The 25297-nt window shown below is 38.3% G+C and overlaps 1 protein-coding gene across 4 annotated transcripts in view; it reads left to right on the top strand.

Moving 5' to 3' along the window:
* Window positions 1–25297, top strand: part of ADGB (androglobin) — a 143319-nt gene that overhangs the window by 61444 nt on the left and 56578 nt on the right. For all 4 annotated transcript variants that reach the window (XM_032651183.1, XM_032651180.1, XM_032651182.1 and 1 more), the window contains exons 14-21: window positions 5601–5634; window positions 6502–6685; window positions 7874–7937; window positions 11623–11725; window positions 14181–14322; window positions 15658–15772; window positions 17848–18015; window positions 25079–25214. In XM_032651183.1, coding sequence (XP_032507074.1) covers window positions 5601–5634; window positions 6502–6685; window positions 7874–7937; window positions 11623–11725; window positions 14181–14322; window positions 15658–15772; window positions 17848–18015; window positions 25079–25214 — 946 coding nt within the window. The remainder of the gene's footprint in view (window positions 1–5600; window positions 5635–6501; window positions 6686–7873; window positions 7938–11622; window positions 11726–14180; window positions 14323–15657; window positions 15773–17847; window positions 18016–25078; window positions 25215–25297) is intronic.

Genomic DNA, 25297 nt, shown 5'->3' with positions numbered 1-25297 from the left:
TTATTGCCAATAACACTGTAGCTATTCACCTGCATTGATAAATTGAAAACTGAAGAAAACTGAATGCTGAACTTCAGCTAAAGATGAAAATAATCTTTCAAGCAACCATGTTCATGGATTCCTAAAATCTAACCATGGGCCCCAGTGGATACTAGCCTAGGAAGCTCTGTTCTAGGATATGAATCTGGGAGCATCACTGATGGCTCATAGGACATTCACCTTTTAACCTTACAATAAAATGCACTGGATGAGAATTTTCTCTGCACCACATTCTGGCCGACCCATATATTGTCTGATGTTTCAACTTCTGTCAGTGTGGTAGGTGGGAAAGGGTTTTAATGCATAATATATTTGCATGTTCAAAAATAAAATTATAAGGCACACATCAAGAATTCTTGTTTCCATGTAAGTACTTCTCCCACTTTCACTGCTTTGCCCTCTGTAGGACACTTTCAGGGTGTCTTTATGTAAATGTAAAGTAACACACAATATTCCACCTTTTTCTACTCAAAACTTAATGAAAATTTTTTAAGTTTTTACTTAGTAAATACTGGAGATAATTTCACTATGCCTAAAGAGCATCTTTATTCTTAAAGTCACATACTCTTTCATTATGTGAATGAACCGTAGTTGATTTCTACCAACCTCTATAAATGGTATAAGATACATTGGAGGGCAGAGAATCACACGCAGGTAAACACATTTTTTAGAATTAGTTGAAAAGGAGAGACTAACAGATGAGAAATCTTGCAAGAAGAATGAACAGGCTTAAACATTGTTAAACTTTTTTTCTTAATTTCAAAGTATTATATGCAATAGTTTTAAAGAGTCAAAAGTTACCAAAACGATAATCATAAAATAACCAACCTGTATTACCCCTCCTCATTCTTTAGCCTTCCTCCCCAGAGTCAGTCACTTTTATTTAAGTGTTTCTTCTGCTATGTATCTCCATATTTCTAAGTAGAAGGCTTTTTGAAGGCAGAGATCTTGATCTTTGTCATATACTGTTTCTCCCTCAGCACCTGCAAAGATGCCTAGCACATGACAGACACTGTTACGTATTTGTTGAATGGCTGAATTCCGCTCTTTCTCCATCTATCAATTAAACATTATCTCTTGACCTCTTGCTACAGAAGATAAGGATTTAGCACTCCTGTATTCGCTTACCATCCCATACCTCCACTTTCCTCTGTCTTCAAGATTTTTTCATTTCACAAGTTTTTGTCCAATCAGTACTCTAGCTGTGAGGCTGGATACCAGAGCAGACCCCGTTGAGATTTCTTGAGCTGTTACGTAATGCTTCTCACCTAATAGGGATGAAACCGTTGGGGAAGCTAAGAGTTCTACAAGCCGTAACAGCTGGAGCCCCAACGGTGGAAATGAAGGGCTCTGCATTGTGGCTTGATTGGCAGGATCTCTGACTGAGATGCCCACTGCCCCCCTGGGAGTCTCAGTGCCCCTTGTATATTTCCCAGGCCTCTCACAGGTCTGGCTCCTGGCTCGTAACTGGGACTGGCTGCATAACTTGTGGAATGAAAATGCAGGGCCCCTTGTTCAACAGTTATTAAGAATGTCAAGAGAGTGACAGCAGAGCATTAAAACAAACACAGGGCCCTTCTGAGCCCAGCGCCCTGAGTGATCACACACTCATGAAGCCGGCCCTGCTCTATGAGCTTGCCTTCGACACACAATCTGGCTGATAGACCGCAGGCATTAGTGACGTGTGCCATTTCAGGCCGAAGCACTTAATGAGTCTGCACGTGGCTTTGCAGCTCTCTGCTTCTCCCACAACCATCAGGAAACTGCGTATCCTGGTGGCAAGGCTACAAGATACAAGTTTCTAGATCCCTACATCACAACTGGGAAAGGAATCCCTTGCAAAGGAGCCCCCCAAAATGGGCTGAATATGAGGGAGAAATTAACCCTATGTGTTAAGCTGTTGAAATTTCAGGATTGGTTTGTTATCTCAGACTAGCCCAGCCTAATATAGTTCATGTTTTTAAACAGCAAAATTACCCTACCTTTGCCCTTAAGATAGATACAAATATTAGGGACAATAGGCCTGTTTTCAGACTTTCCTTAGGAATATTTAGTGCAAGTCAGGCATTAATTATTTACCTGTTTCCTTTTTCACCTTCATCATTACTTCAAGCTGTAATAGAAGGATGGTAATAAAGAAAAGTATTCTTCCGTTAAAAAATATTCTAGCTGTGGAAGGATTTTTATTGGAGAGACAAATTTCTTTTCTTACACAACTTTTTGTACAAACCAATTACTTCATTTTTTTTCTATGACACATTAGGAAGCCTTCCCAAACACTCTTTTTTAAGAAAAAGGAACACCATTGAACAAGTACCTTTAAACCCCATTTGCCACACAAACACATCAGATAACTCTACCAATGCCACCTGTTTTCCTGGAGATATCACCCCCTGGAATCCTTTGCTCTCTTGCTCTTGTTCCAACTGATGGAAACTTGCACCTGTCATCATTGGACTTTCTTTTCTCTCTCTCCTCTGATGGGTTTTCTAATTCTTGGAAACGATGCTCTCCTGCTACTTGATACCCTCATTTAGGTGGTGCACATCTTCTAGTACTCCCTGAGAAAAACTGCATGGGAAGTGAAAATGATGAGGGGTTCGTATGCCTGCAGATGTCTGTATTCCACCCCCTCCCCTGGTTTATATTTTGGCGTGTTGTAGGATTCCAGTGTGGATGTTCTTTCTTTCAGAATTTTAACTCTGTTCCTTAACTTTTGTCTTTTACCTTCAACCATTGCTCTTAAGAATACAGATAACATTTTGATTCTTGATCTGTTCTGTATGACTCTTTTTTTCCCCCTCTGGGAATGTTTTAAGACATTCCTTCCATTCTTGGAATAAGAAAAATTTACAGTGATTGGCCGCGGAAATGAGTCTGTTTACATGAACTGTGCTAGGTACTCCATGAGCCCGTTTAACCTGGATACTCAAGTTTTCCAGTTCTGCAGAATTTTCTTATACTTTTTCCACAAGAATTTCCTTTTCTGAGAACAGTAATATTGAGTACATTCACATTCACATCACACTAACCTCCAGAAATCATTTCATCTACAAAACTAAAACTTTACACCCATTAAATCATTCTGCATTCCTGCCCCTTTTCAGCCCCTTAAAACCGCCATTCTACTTTTTGTCTCTAGGATTCTGATTACTCTGGGTACCACATATAAGTGAAATCATACAGTATTTGTATTTTTGTGGCTGGCTGGCTTACTTCACTTAGTAAAATGTCCTCACAGTTCATCCATGTTGTACCATGTGTCATAATTTCTTTCCTTTAAGGCTGAATAATATTCCATTGTGCATATACATATACCACCTTTTGTTTATCCATACATCCATCAATGGATACTTGGTGAATAATGCTGCTATGAACATGGGTGTATAAATGTTTCTTTGAGATGCTGCCTTCAGTTCTTTTGGGTATATACTCAGATGTGGAATTGTTGGATCATACGTTAATTCTATTTTTAGCTTTTTCAGGAACCACCATACTGTTTTCCATAGCAACTGCACCATTTTATATTCCCGCAGAAACTGCAAAAAGGTTCCAATTTCTCTACATCCTCACCACATAACAGTAACAATAACACTTGTCATTTTCTGTTTTTTTTTCTTTTTTTGTTTAACAGTAGTCATCCCAGTGGCCGTGAGGGTGGTATCTCATTGCAGTTTTGATCTGTATTCCCCTAAGGATGAGTGATATGGAGGACGTTTTCCATGTGCTTGTTGGCCATTTGTATATTTTCTTTGGACAAATGTCTATTCAAGTCCTTTACCCATTTTTAAATTGGGTTTGTTTATTTTATATTGTTTTTGTAGAAGTTCTTCATATATTCTTGATGTTAACCCTTTACTAGACATATGAGTTGCAAATAATTTCTCTCATTCCATAGGTTGCATTTTCACTCTGTTGATTATGTCCTTTGAAAGACAGAAGATTATTTATGTAGCCCTATTTATTTTTACTTTTGCAGTCTGTGTTTTTATTGTCATATCTAAGAAACCAATGTCAAATCCAATGTCGTGAAGATTTTTACCTATGTTTTCTTTGAAAAGTTTTTTAGTTTTCATCTGAGTCTTTTGTATCAACTTTACATCCAAACTTTCTATTGAATTTATTTCACTTTCCTATTTTTAGTTTCCAAGAACTGTCTCTTGTTCTTGATTGTATTTTTATAGTTTATTTGATAAATGAATATCTTCTTAACTTTCTGATATTACTAACTTAAAAATTTCTCCCTATATTATCATTTCTGATTCCCATGACTCTCCCTACCCACACCCATTAGTTTATTTCTTTTATATGAGACTCTTTCCTCAATTATCTAGCAGTTCTTTGTTGTACACATATATTTAAGGAATTTATGAAATTAAAGAGCTGCTGATTAGAAGAAGCTTTATGGCATGGATAGAGCTTGTCAACTGGAAGCTTTAATTTGAGATAATTGGGGGTAAATGAGCTTCATTTGGGGTGGGACTAGCTCCAAATATCAGATTCCCTGAGGATTTTCCCTGGCTCTGTTCAGTGTCTCAGGTTAAGGGTCCTCTAATCTCCCTGCTGGGGTGGAATGTGGTCATAAGGACTGTTATATCCTTATCCACCAGTTATGAAAGCTGAGCAGCACAGGGCTCCTGAGAGTCTCAAAGTTCAGCATGTGGATGTTCACTTAACTCCTCTCCTCTCTGTGTAGTAAACTTTCTTGCTTCCCACGGTATCTGTGAACCCAGATCTGGAGACTTTTCATTTAATTTCTCTACTTGAAGCAACTTCCAGTGTCCTATTTAAGCAGAAGAAGGATAGATGCTAAACCAGAAGGGATTAGGGAGAAGTGGGGATTTGTCTGTTCCTTATACAGACATTCAACCCATCCCTGTATTTTCAACCTGTATCTCATTCTGTCCTTCCCAGATGCCCGCTAATTGTTTCTGGGGTCCTAAGGTGTGGATGGGCTTGCTTCTCACCAGCACTTAGTATTCAGTTTTGTCTATTCTGTTGGCTTCTCCATACACTTTACATCATCCAAAATATCACCCATCAGTCTGTATAAATTTATACCATTTTATTTTATACTTATTTTAATTGTGTCCCAGAGATAACAGAGTTATACATGTGAAGCTTATTTTCCCTGTTAAAAATCTGAGAAAACATTTTTATAATTTGAAATAACCCTTAGGTTCCATACACTAATTATCAATCATAATCTCGTTTTACTCAATCTGTATTAATTATAGGTGCCCCATACCAACTAGTATATCTACTTGGGGATATTACTGTTTTTATTTAACTTTTATTATAAGATTCAAATGTTTAATACACTCATATCTTCTGTATTTTAATGTCACAAACTTAAACTCTCAGCCAAATTCACATCTTTTGAATTTTAAGGTTAAAAACAAATTTCGTTTTGCTGTAGGTTTTAGTAAGTATTTGTAGAAATCTATTTCTTCAGTGTTTAAAAGACTGTATTAACTCTTAAAAACTGTGGTGCTTTAGACAGCTGTAATGTTTTGTCGAATTTATAAATGGTTTCTTAGCGTGTTCCTTTCATTTCACAGGGTAATGCTGCTTCACAAGCTATACTCAGAAAAGGTAAATTAATAATCTTCTCGTGACTTTTTTTCACAGACATCAAAGCACAAAGGGGTCTCTGCTTCTTGACAGCTTTTTGCTCTCCCTCCTCCTGGCTCTCAGCAGCCTCCCTCCAGTGCTTCCTCTGATGTGTTGGGTCTAATCTGCTCTGGGCTAGAAAAATCAGATAATCTCACTTGTTAAATTCAAGCTTAAAGTCAAAATAAAAGACTATCTGATTAAAGTCCCATGAGTAAAGTTCTTGTGTCTTAATGCTTGCATATTATGATCAAAGCACTGAAACCATTGCAAATTCCTCATATCCTAAATACTTGACCAAGGCTAAAATCCAAAAAAGTGTTATGTGGCGTGTGTGTATATAACATTCTGGTTCAAGAAAAGTGTATGAGAACTTTATGCCATTTCTTGATAAGCATAAAATAAGATTACGGAATCACTGACTGCAGGGCTTACAGAAATACATCAATCACAATAGATCTTTCAAGTTTTTGCTTCTCCTTCTGTTGTCTGCGTCAGCCCCTCTTACATGAATATGTCTGTTTATAGCAGATTTTAAATACATAAACCAGCTAACTTCTGTTATAACTTTAATCTCTAAAGAATGTGTGCACAAATTTATGAAAGTGATTTCAAAATTTCTGGACACACTGCATGTAAGTTATGATTAAATTCTCCTGAGGCTATGAAAATGGGTCTTTGTATGGACCTCTACAAATTTGAGGCCTGCATGTAAATTATTATCTCAGTAAATATTTTCTCAAAAATAGATTTTGATATGTGAGCTCTCCTCTACAATTTTTCATATCTTAATAATTTAATATTTAACAATTAGGTATGTTTGACATGGTTGTCTTCTGCTGTACACAGATGAACTACCAGACTATGGATTGAATGATGCAGCCCATCCAGCTGAAGGAATCAGTCTGGAAAGAGATTTGGTCAGCCAGACAACAGCAACACAGGAAAAATCAAAGGAGGAACTTGCAACAGTAAATAATGGTGTTTCTAAAGAAGTATGGTTAGATTTTGAAGACTTCTGTGTATGCTTTCAGTAAGTATAAATTTTTGTGTGCATTTACTACAGTGGGTATATAAGCTATACATTTTTAGCTTTCATTTAAGAGTTAAGCCAATATTAGTCTGGTGTTGATATAATATCAAACAAAACTATTAGAAGGATATTTACAATAGCCAGGTCATGGAAGCAACCTAAATGCCCATCGGCAGACAAATGGATAAAGAAGATGTGGTACGTATATACAATGGAGTATTACTCAGCCATAAAAAGGAACAAAATTGGGTCATTTGTAGAGATGTGGATGGACCTAGAGACTGTCATACAGAGTGAAGTAAGTCAGAAAGAGAAAAACAAATATCATATATTAATGCATATATGTGGAATCTAGAAAAATGGTACAGATGAACTGGTTTGCAAGACAGAAATAGAGATACAGATGTAGAGAACAAACGTATGGACACCAAGGGGGGATAGTGGGGGGGGTAGGGGGATGAATTGGGAGATTGGGATTGACATATATACACTAATATGTATAAAATAGATAACTAATAAGAAAAAAAAATATTAGAAGGAAATATGGATGAGTTGATTGTCCACATGAAACATGAATAGCCAAACCAGTCTCAGGCCAGTTTCAGCTAATCCTCAAAGACTTATTTGTTTATTAAGATGAAGCCAGTTTATCCACTGAAGGAGATAATTTTTGTCCCTTTCAGACAACTAATTCAATACAGTTATTATTTTTTCTCAGCTTTATTGAGATGCAATTGACAAAATTGTAAGTATTTAAAGTGTACATGGTGATGAATTGATACATATATATATTGTGAAAGATCCCCCCCGTCAAGTTAACTAACATATCTATCACCTCATATATTTATTTTTTTATTGTGTGTGAGAACATTTACGTTCTATTCTCTTAGCAAATTTTAATTATACAATATAGTGTTATCAATGATAGTTTCCATGTTATACATTAGATCTTCAGACCTTATTCATCTTATAACTGAAAGTTTGTGCCCTTTTTACCAATCTCTCCCTATTTTCCTCACCTCCAGCCCCTGGCAACCACTTTTTTCCTTTCTGAGTTGTTATTATTTTTTTAACTTTCATCTGTCTTTACCTGTTTTGCCTATAATTATTTGCTTCTGAGAAACTTAGCATGTAGTACTGTTTTGTTGCATATGATGACAATAACCTGTTATAAATAATGTTTTTCAGGAATATATATATTTTCCACAAGCCAAGTTCATATTGCCTTAACTTTCAAAAATCAGAATTCAAGGTAAATAGATTATGATCTCTTTTCTTTCCCTTCTTAAATTTTTAATGGAATCATGCTAGTGAAAAACACTTTCAAATTTATCAAGCATTTCTAAACTTCTAACATAATTATATTTAAAAATTTAAGGGACTTCCCTGGTGCTCCAGTGGTTAAGACTTTGCTTTCCAATGCAGGGGGTGCGGGTTTGATCCCTGGTTGGGGAGCTAAGATCCCACATACCTTGCGGCCAAAAAAACAAAACATAAAACAGAAGCAATGTTGTAACAAATTCAATAAAGACTTTAAAAAATGGTCCACATCAAAAAAAAAATCTTAAATAAAAAATATTTAATTCTTAGGGTCTTCTACTAATCTCTGATATAGACAATAAGCAAAATTCTTCTACCTCATATCCCCAAGTGTGATCCATCTGATTGTGTTGCAGTGGGTCAATGCTGAGCCACATTATTATATAAATTCACATAAAGGAAGTTTTGACTTATGAATAACTGAAGGAAAAGCACAAGTAAATTCACTACATTTGGTTTCAATTAGTGTTTACTGACTTGCGCACAATTCCTAAAATATAAGCACATTTTCACTAACATTTCTGTTATTTTTGCCCACGTTCTTCCCTCTGTCTGGAGTTCATTCTTCTTCATCCTTATTGCCTTCATCTGGCTAACACCTAGAAGTCCTTCAGAACAGCATGGATGTCCTTGACCCTGTGAGACCTCCTTCCCTGCCTGTAGAGTCTGGGTCAAGTACCCTGACTCCATGCACTCTGTATGACTGTCCCCACCCAGACACTTCCCTCCCTCCATCCTAACTGCATGGTCACTTCTCTGTGCCCCCCCACCTACCCACCCACTTTCTGTCAGCATCTTAAGGACGACTCTGTCCTTTTCTTTACTTTTGCAGTACAGGTCCTGGTATGAGGTAGGAGATTGGTAAAAAAAAAAAAAAAAAATGTTGAATGAATTAACGAACAAATGTCAAAATTGAGTGGAATTTTGTGGAAAACTGTGAAACATATCCTGGGAAACTAAATTGCACTGAAACTTGCATGTCGCTTGTATGGGGCCCTGCAAGCCCCCAGTGATACTCCCCCGACATCTCCATGAACTGCATGCAGAGCTGGAGGGGGAAGTAGGAGGCTTGGTGATGACTTCTCCCTTTGCACTTGTACTAGATGAAAATGCAGGCGGAGAAAACCGTTTGTGCATCCCTCAAGAGGTGCTCTGTAGCTGGTTGCCTGCTCTGAAAGTAAGAATCAGGTCTGTAGTAGCGACTGGGGTGGGGTTTGCAGGGGTGGCAGAATGGGTGACCAGGTTCTGAAGTCTATCTATAAAATCACCCAGAGGAATGCTTTGATTTTACGAATTTTACAAAAAACAAAACAAAACAAAACAAGCCTGTTAACTGGGAATAGCGGAACCCAGAGTATGGTATGAGAATAATATACCGTTTACAGTTAACTTAGGAATGTTGTCATATTCAAAATATTGGCAATATTTAAATGATAGTCATTTATAGGTGCTGACTCTGTTCCTAGCCCTGACCTAGGTTCTTTATTACATCAACTCCTCATAGCAAACTCAATGAAAGGACAATTATTATTATCAATTTTCAGGTTAGGAAACTGAGGCAGACCAAGTTTGGGTAAAATGCCCAAGATCACCAAATTAGTAAGTGGCGCAGGCATCATGAGAACTGCGTTCATCCGATGTAAAACCTGCGCCTTTCTCACTAGCACACCTTTGGAGGAAGCAGATGAGTGGCTCTGGAGCTAGACTGCCGGGTTTTGAATCTAGATTGCATCTGAGGTGGGACTCTGAGCAAGCTATTTAAGTTCTCTTTGCCTCAGTTTTCTTATTTATACAATGGCAGTGACAGACCAACATCATAGAGTTGAGAAATAAATGAGAGAACATGTGTAAAACACTTAGAAGAATGCCTAATACTTAGTAAGTGAAAATAAATGCTGGCTGTCGTTATTATTACTAAGAGCAGTTAGCATATGAGTTTTTGTTATACATCACCACCCTAATATATATGTGTATGTGTGTTTGGAAAATGGCCAACTGTTCTTTGTTCCGATCCTATTTTTATGAAGTGATGGTAAAAGGAGAATTTTATTTTCCTTTTAAAGTCCCAGCTTAGCAAAATAAAATGATGGCATCCATTTTGAGTCCCTTCATTCCCCTGAATTTTTTTTTAACATCAATGGTCTGAGAAAATGATGGCTTTTTCTTAGAGGATGTTTTTGGTACCCAAACTTAATGGCCTTTAATGGATTGTTCGTGGTCTGAGGCCAGACAGTCCTGATTTTAGTGGCCGCAGGCGCTACCAGCTGAGCTGGAGACACAGAGCCTGAGGCCTATCTGCTGCACATCCCTTAGCTGTCCCCTGGGAGATGTCATGGGGGTTGGCAAGGGGCTCACAAAGGTGTCTGGTCCCTGCACCAGAGCAGAGCCCCTGAATGTGGCTTCGGGGGCCATCTCACCCTCAAATTCTCAGGCTCTTTAAAATGACAACAAATGATCTCTAGGCAGAATCCCCTCCTCAGCCACGCAGGCTGCGCTGGCAAATGCAGGGCCCTTCATAGTTTTAGATAGTGTTTGAAACAACTGCCTCTATCACCAACATGTGGCAGCCAAAAGAAAACAAATGAAATAAAGTCTAATGCTAACTACTGGAAGACACTGAGCGAAGCGATCATTTTCATTAGTTACATTGTACCAAGCATTTCTAGAAATCTTGTTATATTTGATTAATAAGGATCTCTTTTTTCACAGTATTGCTAGAGATTTTTCTTTTGTATTGCAACTTGTGATTTAAATATTGTTGTTCAATAGTATAGAAAGCTTTTAAAGTATAACGACAAATTAACACATTTACAATGTACCATCAGTCAAAATTATGCTGAAGCACTGGGAAACTGAAATGCAATAATAGCCCAATAACTGTGATCAGTATTGGAGTCAGGTAGATAGACAGACCTACTTTTGAATCTCAGCTTTTCTACTTGCAAGTGCTGTGACCTTCGGCAATTTACTTACCCTCTCTGTGTTTCAGTTTCTCCATCCATAATTATGGATATTAACGGTACCCACATAAGATGGATTAAAATCATATTCATGTAATCCTTATGTGGCTGTCCACTAAAGGACATTCCAGTTGTGCTCAGTACTTTCTTGCATGCCCAAAACAAAAATCCAGTTTGGTTCATTAACGTACAATGGGTATATTTCTGAAGATCTTGTAGAAAGAAGGAATAGAGGGTTTATATCAAAAACCACCAAGTAGCATACATTTCCATTCTCTGCCAAAGTTACTCCATGGACTGCTTGCTTATTGAGGACCTATCCTCTGAGTACTGCTCAGCTCTGGGCTCAATCTCTTCGTCTATTTGTCATTTCTGGAATAAGCATATCCCTTTTCTTTACTCACGGGGAAGAGCTTTGGCTCTCTCTGATATGGTGGCCAGTCTCACACAGGCCCTGCAGACCCAGCTTCCGTGGACTGCTGCCAACATTCACCGGTGTGATTTTCTTCCTATCATTAAACCTGTAAAGTACTTATCGTGGTGTCTAGAACACAGTAAATTCTCTATAAATGTTAGATATTGTACTTTTAATAGAAGTGGAAAATACAGCATTAATAGGCTGATATGAAATACAATGATTGGTCTGATTTCTTGCAGTTCTCAGATGAACGTGTGTCCTACTATCTATTTGTGGACAGTCTAAAGCCCACTGAACTACTGATTTGCTATTCTGCATTGGTACGGTGGGGAGAATCTGGAGGTAAGAAGGCTATGAGAAAATTACTGTCTGAGATCCCAACCCACTTTCTGTTCAGGGAGAATGTATAATGTGTGAAGGAACTTATTCCCTCTCCAGACCTCCTAAGATCTTCCTACTTCTCTGACATCAAGGATTATACTCACTCTTGCCACCTGTCCCTCTCCGTGTTGTGGTCTTATGGTCACCTCTTGAGCACACCTGGTCCCTCTGTTTTGCTTCTTACCTATACAAGTCATCATTCTTTTTTTTTTTTTTTAAGATTTTTTGATATGGACCATTTTTAAAGTCTTTATTGAATTTGTTACAATATTGCTTCTGTTTTATGTTTTGAGTTTTTGGCTGCAAGGCATGTGGGATCTTAGCTCCCCGACCAGGGGTGAAACCTGTATCCCCTGCACTGGAAGACAAAGTCTTAACCACTGGACTGCCAGGGAAGTCCCACATGTTATCATTCTTGATTCTTTCAAAATCTATTGAAAATCATGAACTCTTTCTTCTTTGATTTGACAATTCCGAAGATCTTTTCCTCCATCCCACCTTGGCCCCCTAATTTCATGGCTATATTTTAGACGTTATTATACCAATAACTGTATTATCCTAATCAAATTTCAAGTTCTCTGACCCCCACCCCTGAATCTCCAGTTCGCTCTCTCTATAACTTGGAGACTAGGTCTTGGACTGAACTGGGATCTCCATCCATCAACCTTACCACTTCTATGTCCACTCTCCCCACATCTTTACTTCTCTTATTCCCAACGTAGTTTCCATGGTCCATGATTGTATTTATATCCTCACGTGTGCCCTCAACACAAGTGCTCTTCTTACCCTCTCATCTTACACTCCTGGCAAAATCCTAATATTGGTTGAAGGTATCTCTGTGCCTAACCTGGGGTTTCATCAGAACAGCTGAGTGTAACTGGAGAAAAAAAAAAAAAATCCTCCTACCTAGCCCCACTTTAAATTGAGGACCACAAATCTCAAAGCAAAGCCCCTAAGCACTGCCAACATTTCCTGAGTCCATTCATTCTCCCAGCTCTCATTCTCATGAGTGGCTATTTCAAACCTTCAAATCTCTCTCTCTCTCTCTCTCTGCCTTCAAATCTCCAACTCCCACTCTCATCCTTCCTCATTTTCAGCTGATGACCTTGCTGCTGTCTTCACTGAAGAGATAGAAGAAATTGGAAATGACCCACTCATCTTCTCATAATGAACTCTCCCAAGCTCTTGTCACCCTTCCCTCCTGTTCTAACAGAGGGACTGTTCCTTCTCTTCTCTAAGGCCAGCTTCTTGCAAACACATGCACATATGCACAAAACAGCATTCTTTGTTTGGCTTATTTTACTAAAGCATTTATATTTAACTCAAATTAGCAGTACCTCACACTGTACAGGTACAAATATTTGCTGAATGCTTAGTATTGAATTTTTTGCCCACTCTGAGGGCACAGACTATGATTTTTCATCAGGATGTACCCAATGTTTTGAATGGTGTCAGATGTGCAGCAAGTGGACAATAAATATTTGTTGAATAAACTTTCCAGACTTCAGTGGTGTGAGCTTAGTATGTCCACTTAACCAGTAGCTCCTAAGCCACACCACGTCCTAGAACATTGAAACTCTAAATGCGTAGAGGTATTTCAGGTCATGTGGTGGCCTTGTACCCTTAGCTTGAGTGTTATCTGGAAACAGGGTAAGAAGTCTTTTGCTCTCAGCTACTGATGAAGAATAGTCATTATTTTCTATCAATTTCAAGATAAAGAAATTATTAATTAAAGTTTAATTAGATAAAATTTTAAATTAATTTATAAAAATTAAATAAAATTTTAAATTAATTTAATTAAAATTTTGGTAATTATTTTTCTACACAGTCAAAGCTAAGGATCAAAGCTCAAAACTTAAATAAACAGTGGCATCTTTTGCCCTTGCTTTGCCACTATCTTAGGAAAATCTCTCATTTTCCCAGATGTGGTATTTTTCCTCCTTTAAAATTGTATCTAGTGGGATATTGTTATTACTGCCCTACATAAGAGAAGCAGTGGTATACTACAGTGAAATACCCCATCTGTCCTCTTTTTCCTAACTTTGTCATTCTTGGTTTCTTCAGCTGAGGGGATGGCTATGAGGAGAAAAGTAGGCTAGGGAGGGAAGAAGGTCTTGATTCCTCTTGAATATTATTTCCAGTAATTATTTACTCAGGGTAGTTTCTAATGTTTTATGAACGTCTTCAGAATAGGTCTAATTCTTGGTTGTTGTTGTTAATATTATTGTTATTATCGTATTATTAATGTCATTATTGGTAAAAAGCAATACCAGTGAAAGCCAACTACACTCTCACAGTCAAATTTCTGTGTGTGTGTGTGTATATATATATATATATATATATATATATATATATATATATATATATATATATATATATATGTTTTGTTTTGTTTTTCTTTTAAATTTCCCTAAAGCTTTAACAAAGAACAGCCCTCCCATAAAGCCTGGACTACTTACAGTTGAAAGAGTTTCTTGGAAATCTCTGAGGCCACGTGATCTTGTTGTGACAATTCACACGTACGCTACCAAGGCTACAGTGGTTCGCCTGCCTGTTGGGTATGGAGTGACTTCATTTTTCCCATACTAAGAATTATTTGAAGACTTGTAAACTTTTGACTACTAAATAATGAAACAATATGGAATCTAGTATGTTGTTTCCTGAAGCAATTTCATAAAGCAGAGGTCTATCATCATGATTCTTGAGAAAAATAATTCTGTGAACAAATAAAGTGAAGAAATGCTGTATCTTTTGGAAGATTCATCATTGTTAAAGAATCTGGTTGTTTCTTTAGTAAAGAATACAGTTTAAGCTTGTTTAACTCAGCATTTCCTAAAATTAATTTATTAAAAGGTCTTTTTTGTTTTATTGTAAAATTTATTAATTTCCTTAATAAGAACCATGATTTTATTTAAAAACAGATTGAGAAACAGCATTTTCCCCTACAAATCTGTAGTTTTGCCTGTAGTTTGTTTTTAATTTTACCTGGAGTTCTATTTTGAGTTAAGATAAAATTGGTTAAGCACATCACATTTTTCATTTTAAAGAAAATATGTATAATTGAAAAGTTTTCATGATTTTGATAAATAAAATTCAAAATATTGCCTCATATTTCAGATGAAATAAATATTTTTGCTGAATTTCCCAAGATCAATCATGATAATTCTATGTGATCAACGAAAAGCTATGGCTCTTGTACAAAAGCAAAGCCCAAGCAACAAAATGAAGTGCTAGGATAATCTATGGCAAGCATCCAGTATTTCTAGAAAAATAATGAATTTTAAAACTTCTATGTTTTCACATCTTCCCTAAAAACTCTGGTATGGAGAGATTCTCCCAGAAATCATTATTCTGTCTGAGTGCTCATCCATCAGGACAACCAAGGATGGGGAACTGATAAAGAATCTAGTATTTTTATCTGCTTTTCCCCCGACAGAGCCTAAGCTATAGACAGGTGGGTTTTGGACATGCTCTCAGTATTCTCCCTGATGCTGCAACCTGGTAGGAGAGACACAATTAACACACATGAAATTATGCATGTGTGAGAAACTGACTATGAAATCTACAGAGCACTAGGCCAACATGAATTATTACCATTGTTAGGGGGAAAATCCAGATGAGTGTTTCGCAAGGTCCGCAGCTTATGGGAGATGTCTCCAACATGTGCAAGTTTGTCATTTACTGTAATCGTTTTTTGTCCAGCATAATCAGTGAGATATAGATTCCATGATCTCGGAGGGTTCTTTCAAAGTGAAACATTCATCAGTCTTTACCTCATCTGTGTCACAAAATTCAGCCCTTAATAACGTTTGACTTATTTGAGCACAAAGTATCATCAGGAAGCTAAGAGGCAAGGACTACAACAAAGGAAACCCTCGGTCCTCTCTCCTTAGGAGACACATGCTGCTCTTCACCACATACTCCCCCGTGGGGCACTCCATACACATCTGCGGCATGGTGACCTTTGTCGTCGGGGATGAAGATGCCGTGCTACCCAACTTTGAACTGGTAAATCTCTGAGCAACTGTGATTTTTTTTGTGCCTTATTTTCAAAGATTTTGAACTAAATCATATTGCTAGTTTGTTTTCAACTTACCTAGTTTTTACTTTTTTTTTACATCTTTATTGGAGTATAATTGCTTTACAATGGTGTGTTAGTTTCTGCTTTATAACAAAGTGAATCAGTTATACATATGCTCCCATATCTCTTCCCTCTTGCGTCTCCCTCCCTCCCACCCTCCCTATCCCACCCCTCTAGGTGGTCACAAAGCACCGAGTTGATCTCCCTCTGCTATGCCGCTGCTTCCCACTAGCTATATCACACCTTCTTTATCCATTCATCTGTTGATGGACACTTAGGTTGCTTGGCTATGGTAAATAGTGCTGCTATGAACCTTGGGGTGCATGTATCAAACTTAAATGCTTTTGCACAGCAAAGGAAACCATCAACGAAATGAAAAGACAACCTATGGAATGGGAGATAATATCTGCAAATGATGCGACTGCCAAGGGGTTAATTTCCAAAATATACAAACAGCTCATACAACTCAATGTCAAAAAAACAAACAACCCAATCAAAAAATGGGCAGAAGACCTAAATAGACATTTCTCTAAAGAAGACATACAGATGGCCAACAGGCACATAAAAAGATGCTCAACACTGCTAATTATCAGAGAAATGGAAGGCAAAACCACAATGAGGTATCACCTCACACCAGTCAGAATGGCCATCATCAAAAAGCTTACAAATAATAAATGCTGGAGAGGGTGTGGAGAAAAGGGAACCCTCCTACACTGTTGGTGGGAATGTAAGTTGGTGCAGCCACTATGGAGAACAGTACAGAGGTTCCATAAAAAACTAAAAATAGAGCTACCATATGATCCAGCAATCCCACTCCTGGATATATATCCTGCACATTTATTCAAAAAGGCATGAAAAGACACGTGCACCCCGATGTTCATAGCAACACCGTTTACAATAGCCAAGACATGGAAGCAGTTTGTTTCCTTCTTTAGGTGATTTAACTCCCTAGGTGTTTAGTTATTGTAGTCTGTGAACTCATATTTCCCTGGCGTTACCAACTCCTCCATCTTATAAAGATTACTGGGGCTTACATCCAGTTCTAATGAAGAAGCAAAAGGGGATATAGACTGGCCCAAGAACAGAGAGATTCAAGCTCCTCAGAGCCATACATGATCATTCCCAAAACTACCATTTAACCAGACAAGTTTTCTGGTCATGGTTTTATCTCAGGGAGAAACACCATTAAGAAGAGACTTTCCCTAGGCTTCGGGGAGGTTGGGAGAAGGTCAGCAAGAAGGTGGCAAGTCAGTTTCATCTGTTCTCAACAGTTTCTCACCCCATTTTCATGCCATTCCTCAAAATTTCTGCAGGGAACCGTGGAGCAATGATTGCACCATGGTGCCCCTAGGAAAGAGGCAAAAACAGACTTTACAAAGTTTTCCTCCTACTTGATCCTCGTCATGCTTCCTTCAAGCACCCTCTGCTCTGAGTAAGTTCTCCACCAGCCACCAACTACCCACCACACACGAGTCAAGATAATCTGCAAACACCTCAGTGTTTTCTCCATTTAAAAAAATAAGTTCCTTCCTGACATCCCTATCTCCTTCTTGTTTTTATCGCTTCTTCAGAGTTTATAGCAGAAGGGAGCCAGCAGCCCGCGCTAGTTTACCCTCTTGTATTTTTTATTTTATTGCTCTCTTCCTGAACACTTCTCTGCCCTTCAGTCGTCAAACTCCACACAGCTGTCAGACTAATTCCTAGACACTCTTCAGAACAAAGGCTGGATATTCATACTGTGGAGAAATTTCCCCTGGCCCCCAAAGTGAGGTAGGTGTTGTTTCCATGCGTTCCTACTAGAGCAGGAATCATGTTCCTTGTTTTATATCCCTCAGACCACAGCACCTAGCAAAATGCTTTGATCAAGTAAGTCCTCCATAAATAACTATTGAGTTAGTCATATAACAGATGTTTAATATATTAACAGAAATTAAATTGTTGTAAACCTAGTTACACCTAAATAAGCAAAAGGGAGGCTGACCGCTTTGCTTTGTCTTCACAGGAGAGCTACCGATTTACAGAGCGGGCTTTAACAATTTTGAAAGCTGTTGGACATGGCATCGCTAATTTCGAAGATAAGGCTATACTTTCTGCAGCCCTGAAGGATCTACGAACAGCTCACTACCCTATTCCCCTCCAGGATAAAAAACTAACTGCACAGCACTTCCGGGTAAGCGTGTTCAGGCTGTAATGTTCCCAGAAGAGTATGTTCTGTTTGTAATAATGTTTCACATATTCGATGACCCCCAAAATCAGCCGAGAACATGTTCTGGATGAAGACAGTTTATTTGGGAAGTGACGTCAGCAAGCAGAAACGAGAGAGTAGGAAGAATGAAATGAGAAAGAGGAGAATATTCATGAACGGATGTGGTAATTATTGCTGTGGGCTACTGGGGCTCAATGCTGCAGGGAATCCTGATAAACTGTGTAGGACATCCCTTAGAAAGGTCCCCCTAGAGGATGAAGCGATTGTAACGTTTATCCACTGATAGATGGGTGCTCTCAGGGGTATTTATTTCCTCACACTTTCTTGGGGTTAAGTAGCATCCTGGCTTTACTGAAAGCCTTGAGGGAGTGAAGCAAAACGACTTTGTGGTACCCCCTGTACACTACCAACATTTTGAGCCAGATGATTTTTGCTGTGGTCCTGACCTGTCAGTGGCAGCATGGCTTGCCTGCACCCTCTAAATACCAGTTGTGACAACTAAAAATGATTTCAGACATTGTCAAGTGTCCCCTGGGGAGCAGTGTTGCTAGAGTTGGAAAGTAAAATACAGGACACCCCGTTAAAAATTTGTTTTACTAAAGACTTAATTTTTAGAGTAGTTTCAGCTTCATTGCAAAATTGGGCAGAAGGTATGGAGATTTCCCATTTATCCCCTGACGCCACCCGTGCCTTCCCCATTATTTATCAACACCCCCCATGAGTGGTACGTTTGTTACAATCGATGAACCTACATTGATACATCAATCACTCAAAGTCCACAGTTTACACTAGAGTTTACTCTTGGTGTACATTCTGTGGGTCTGGACAAATGTATAATAACATGTATCCATCATTGTAGTGTCATATATAATAGTTTCACTGCCCTAAAAATCCTGTGTGTTCTGCCTAGTCATCTCTCCCCTCCCCCACGCCCTGGCACCCACTGATCTTTTTTATTGTCTCCATAGTTTTGCCTTTTCCAGAATGTCATAAAGTATGTGGTCTTTCCAAATTAGCTTCTTTGACTTAGAAATACACATTTAAGTTCCCTCCATGTCTTTTCATGACTTCATAGGTAACTTCATTTTCATGCTGAATAATATTCCATTGTCTGGGTGTACCACGGTTTATTTATTTATTCACTTACTGAAAGACATCTTAGTTGCTTTCAAGTTTTGGCAATTATGAATGAAGTGGCTATAAACATCTGTGTGCAAGTTTTTGTGAAGGCATATGTTTTCAGCTCATTTGGGTAAATACAAACGAGTGTAACTGCTGGATCATGTGATAAGAGTATGTTTAGTTTTATAAAAATTATCAAACTGTCTTTGAAAGTGGCTGTACCATTTTTCATTCCCACCAAAATGAATGAGAATTTCTGTTGCTCTATATCCTAGTCAGGATTTGATGTTGTCATTGTTCCAGATTTGGGCCTTTCTAATAGGTGTGTAGTGGTATCTCATTTTAATTTGCATTTCCCTGATGACATACGATATGGAACATCTTTTGATATGCTTATTTGCCACCTGGATATCTTCTTTGGTGAGGTGTCTGTTAAAGTCTTTGGCCCATTTTTAATCAGGTTGTTTGTTTCCTTATCATTGAGTTTTAAGTATTCCTTTGCAAATATTTTCTCCCAGTCTATGACTTGTTTTCTCATTCTCTTGACATTTTCCTTACAGAGCAGAAGTTTTTAATTTTAGTGAAGTCGGCTTATCAATTCTTTCTCTCATGGGTCCTGGCTTTAGTGTTATATCCATAAAGCCATTGCCATACCCCGGTCATCTAGATTTTCTCCTATGTTATCTTCTAGGAATTTTATACTTTTGCATTTTGCATTTCAGTCTACTGTCCGTTTTGAGTTAATGTTTGTGAAGGGTGCAAGGTCTCTGTCTAGAGTCATTTCACCCAATTAAATTTTAATTTCATACAAACAAACAGTATGTGCAATATATAGCACATACTTACGTTAAAAATTACACTAAAAATTTATTTTCCCTGTTATTCCACTTTAACTGGGTATAAGGTGTTGTTGGGGATAGATAATTAAAAACAGAATCTCCTTCAAACCAGGAAGACCTCCACAAAGGTAGAAGAAACAGAAGATTGTTGAATAAGCGTTAAACCAGAATGTGATACCCGTCAAGGGCAATCTGCTAAAGAGATAGCAAAGAGCCAAAGAAACCTTACCCTTTTGTATAGCCCAGCAGATATTGCCCGCTACCTACATGTTCTCAGGATAAATGATAATTAGTCCCTTAAGTAAAGGGATTTGATAGCACCATTTGTTACACATAGTGAATTCTAAATTCACCTGCTATTTGGAGTGACCATTTGCATTACGTAACTGGGTTTATCCAAAAGAAACATAAACTTCTCATGCCTTTATGGCAGGAGGTATTTTTCCAAGTTGGTGGGAGCCTCCCACCAAGGTTAGGTTCCTCCCCTTCCACAGAAACTGGGGGATTGGGGTGCTATCTTCCTTGATGATTACATTTCAAAGAGATGACTTCCAGGTCCTCGAGAAAGATATTCCTGGATCTTAAAGCTGGCAAGATAGCTATTTAGCCTTTAAAAATATTTACATATATTTCAAAGAAGAAGAGAGAGAGAGAACTTGAAATTATAAGTTTTCTAAAGTGAATGCTCTAAGAAAAGGGAGGGGAAGAGTCTCTTCCTTTATTTTCCATAAGGAGAATTGTCTTGTTTTGTTTAAACTGGTATTTGCCCTTACAGTTTCTTGTATCTTATCTGTCAACCCTACCCGGGACACAAATCACTCCCAGTTGAAAACCACTCACCTCGGGCGTACGCAATCTCCAAAAACCTGCCATGACTTACCTCTTTAACTAGTCTGATTGGTCCTCAAGTTAATTCTGTCCATCCAGTCCTCAAGGTGGTGGCTCTAGATGGCTCTTGGTGGTGGTCATAAGCTCTAAAAATAAATAAATAATCAAATTATCATATAACAAGAAAGCTGTAGTATCCACTGCTACAGCTGGCCCTAAGGCCAGAATTGGTAGTCAACATCTCTCCTCTACCACCTATTCTAGATTTCCCTTTCTTCCAGCTGCTCTAGTTGCTTGCCTGGTTGGTGCCCCAGACCTTCAATCTTGATGCGTACAGACCTTGATTGCCTTATTCTCATCAGGCTGAGATTGTTGTAATTAAGCATTCACTGTGGAAGCACCAAGAAATGTCCCAGCGAATCCAGACATAATTCTTCTTGTCCTCATTATGTAGCAGAAACCTAGCCCCTCATGACAATGAGGATGAATTCCTCCCACCACTCCATTATATTAGTTTCTTTTTTCCTGCTTATCCACCAGGAAGAGGATCTCAAAGCAACTAGGAATATATCAGAGTTTAGGTTTATTGTAAATCATACTGTGTTCCCTGGTGAAACTATTTCCTGCTATCCACCCCCAGGAATTAGGTCCTCCAGTACAGAAACTCCCTGTTGTGGGGACAGAGAACACTAATTATTGAAAGTGGACCACTGGAAATGATGGTGAGAGAGGCCACTCCTACTTCTAATTTTTGAACCTCAGGCCAGTATATTATAGCTATTAACAGTCATAGTACTGTGTATTGATCTTTGGTCTTATACAAATATTCTGTATTCTGGAGGATACTGTCTCAGTTTTGCAGGATGTCATCACCAGGCTGGCTTCTTAGCTGAGCCTTTTATATGCCTTCCCAATCTGCCAGGAATTTTATCAATCCTTTCTATGGTATATGTTAGGACCAGTGAGTCTCAAACATTCCCCAGTGATTAAATGTTCACTGTATTACTTGATCCTTGGTCCAAGGGGAATGTTAGGCTGGATCCATGTCTCTGTAACCCCTAAGATAACAATGCTGGCAGAGGCACCAAATACAGGGAAAACAAACTCATATTTGAGGTAAGTCTCAATTCTAGTAAGGATGAATCACTGCCCACCCCTCCTTGACAGAAGTCCACTGATACCAACTTGTCGTGAACTAACTGACTGTACACCCGGAGGATGATACCATATTAAATAATGAGTCAGTTTTTGCGACCGACAGTTGAGACAGCTAAGCCTGGGTGAAAGAGAGCCCATACTGTTGGGCCCATTCATCGTCACCATCTCTGCTATGAAGATTACTTTTGTATAGGCCTTTTGATGCTAGCCCGGATCTAATATGTAAGGGGTCTTTGTGCATGTATCACTTACACAAAAGGGAGCTATTTTGGTAATGAAACATCTCCATTTTATACTTGTATATTACACAGTTACGTGACATTTTTCAGAGAGCCATGCTCCATAAATCGATTCCAAATTTGTCTACTGTAAACAATTCTAGACAGATGAGGTGCATTGTACTATAAAGACCCCATAGATAAGGACTCTCTCAGTAGTAAATAACATTTGTGCATTTGCTGGGAGGTGTTTCAGTGGCATGTTTACAACAGAACTGGACCAGGTGATCTTTCTTTCTTGGGATGCTCAAGTTTCCTGCAGATGCCTCTCTTGCATTGGATCCCACTCAAAGCTGATGGTCTTCAGAGTCACTCAATGAATGCATTGAAATAATACTCCCCAAAGCAGAATATTCTACTACCCAAATGCAGAGAGGACCAGCAAGTACTGGCCTCTTTCTTAGTTATGTCTTAGCCTTTACCTTAGAGAGGATGTCCCAGCATGCCTAGCCTTCTGGACCCCCTAAATCTCCACCGATGTGGTAAGTCCATGAATCTCTGTAAGATTTATTCCCCACTCTCTAGCATGCCTGTGTCTTAAGGAAGGATTAAGAGTACTGGCCACTTACTGCCCACGGTTCTGAGTTCACTGTTGTCACCCATATTCACGTGTAGAACAGACTCAAGCACTACCAAATGTCAGTATCACCAAAGACTCTGAACACTAATTTGTAACAGAGAGTATGAGGATTAACATCATGATTTTTTCAAAAAAATTTTACCTTAGATGTTGAACTATTTAGGGCATTTTATTAGGCATGTCACGAGGACACATCTAGCTTATTTAAGCCACAACAAGGAGCTGGATGTGCTGATTTGTTATAACAATACAGGGACACCTTCTGGACACATAAGAACAGGAATGACTCAGTGAGGAACTTTGAAGAGGGAAAAAGAAGGCCCTCAGAACTTGTCTTCTCCATTTTTTCTCTTTATAAACATGTTTTCTCTCCTCTTAAGTTCACATCATGGAAAACATGGCTCCTGAATTTTATATTGCCTTTTCATACAAGGCCAGTTTAGAATATCTTGATCCTGGTGTCAAATTACTGGCCAAAGCACAGGGAACTCAATACTCTGTAATGACTTATTTGGGAAAAGAATCTAAAAAAGAGTGGCCACATGTATATGTATAACTGATTCACTTTGCTGTACACGTGAAACTAACACAACATTGTAAATCAACTATACTCCAATAAAAATTAAAAATATATATATTGGCCGCAGTGACAAAGATTTGCTCAGCTTGGGTTAGAGGCTTCCTCGCAGGCTTGTCCACCATTGCTAGCTGATGGGGCAGGTACAGATACAGACTGTGGGACTAGGTCCCTGTTTCTATACATACGAAGAGAGGTGAGGAGTTGTCAGAAAATGTAGACTACGCAGGAAATGCAATAGTCATATGCCTTTGCAGAGCACTGTATTTCACCAATTCTAAGACGAACATTGCTTTTCCCCTTTAATATCAGAATGAAATCAGAGTGTCTTATCATTGGTGGTTCCTTACAATCATTGCTGGCCAGGTGACCTCCAGAATTCTCTGCACACACATGGACATGGACTTGTTCATAAGAATTCATATCGTCTCCGTTTCAAAAGAAATATGTTTGACAAAAGCCTAATCCTTAGGGGAAGAGAATTAAATGGCATGGTAGAGCCTCTCGAAGAAATGTGAAGGGAAAGGGGTTCTCCTCACACCAGAATGACTCCCCCATGGCTCAGGAAAAGAGAGAGAGGGAGAGGTATGACTGGCTGAAAGTCACCACAAATAGTGCCCCAGGAGCCCTACCTAATTCACCAAGCACTTTACTCCCTGTGAACATGTAAATAGCTACAAGTAAGCAAGCAGAAATGTGCAGTGGCTGGTTGTTATTCCCAGTGGTATGACTGGATATATGGAATCCATCAGCATTTCAGGATAAAAGCCATGAAAAAAAAAACTTGGAAGAAGGGCTATGTGTTCTGGATGCGGTCTAAAAACCTTCCAGTGGTCCTCTTTGGTGAGATCAAGAACAACTCAGCATCAGCACTTCCTGAATGAGGGTTGGTGGCTTGAGAAAAACCCCAGAAAGAAAAGGAGAACACTCTTTAGGCAATGGTGCATTTTCAAAGCCTTTGACAACACGAAGGACAAAACTGCATTGAAAAACACACGTTTAAAAAAACAAACAAACAAAACACACGTTTAGTGTTTACAAAAAGTGATTTACAAGAGTAGGAGTTTGAGTATGAATAAGTTTTCAGAATACTTAACCAATTTATGTAGTTTATTTTTTCATGTACGTTTAAGTGTGATACATGATGAAAAAGTTATGCCTAAATGAATTTAAAAGAGCTTTTTCAATAGGAAGTAAATACTCGTAAGTGACAAGAAAGTGATTAAAAACTTTGAGTGGAATATTTTCTTTCTTGAAGCACAGGAACTAATAGTGTGTCTTACAATGGGTGGCATCTTGGGATAAAAGAAATCTGGTATTTAACTTGCTTAGGCATAAGAACCTTATTTTTTATCTTACACTATATCTCCTCAATCCATTTAATGTTATATTTTAATTGAATGTACATTATAAACATTGTTGTGGTGATTAAAGCTTATTAAGTTAAAATTAGTCAAATGATAAATAATTTTCATCTTTTACCAGATGAGGGAGTCTGCAAAGAGTCTTCTGCTAGATGGTGTGTATATCTGAGAAATACATAGTTTTTATTTTTAGAGTATCTCAAGTTTTTTAGAGGCTCTCTGGCCAGGTAAGGGTATTTTCTTGATTTAAAAAATATACTAGTGCATTTTATCTTTTTCAGGTTTTTCATATTTCTTTATGGCATTTAATGAAAAAAGCTCAAATAGCAAAACCTCTTCCCAACCTCAAATTTGCATTCCGTGCTTTGGTTTTGGACTTGGACTTACTTGATTCTTCTTTGGAAGAGGCTTCGTTAGGTACTGATTAATTTTAGATATTTATATGACAAAGGAATTCCTAGCCTTATGTGGGCTAAATAATTTGAGAAAAGTATACTCAA

Source organism: Phocoena sinus, chromosome 12, assembly GCF_008692025.1.
Source record: "Phocoena sinus isolate mPhoSin1 chromosome 12, mPhoSin1.pri, whole genome shotgun sequence".
Lineage (NCBI taxonomy): Eukaryota > Metazoa > Chordata > Mammalia > Artiodactyla > Phocoenidae > Phocoena > Phocoena sinus.
This window is presented reverse-complemented; position numbering and strand designations above follow the sequence as displayed.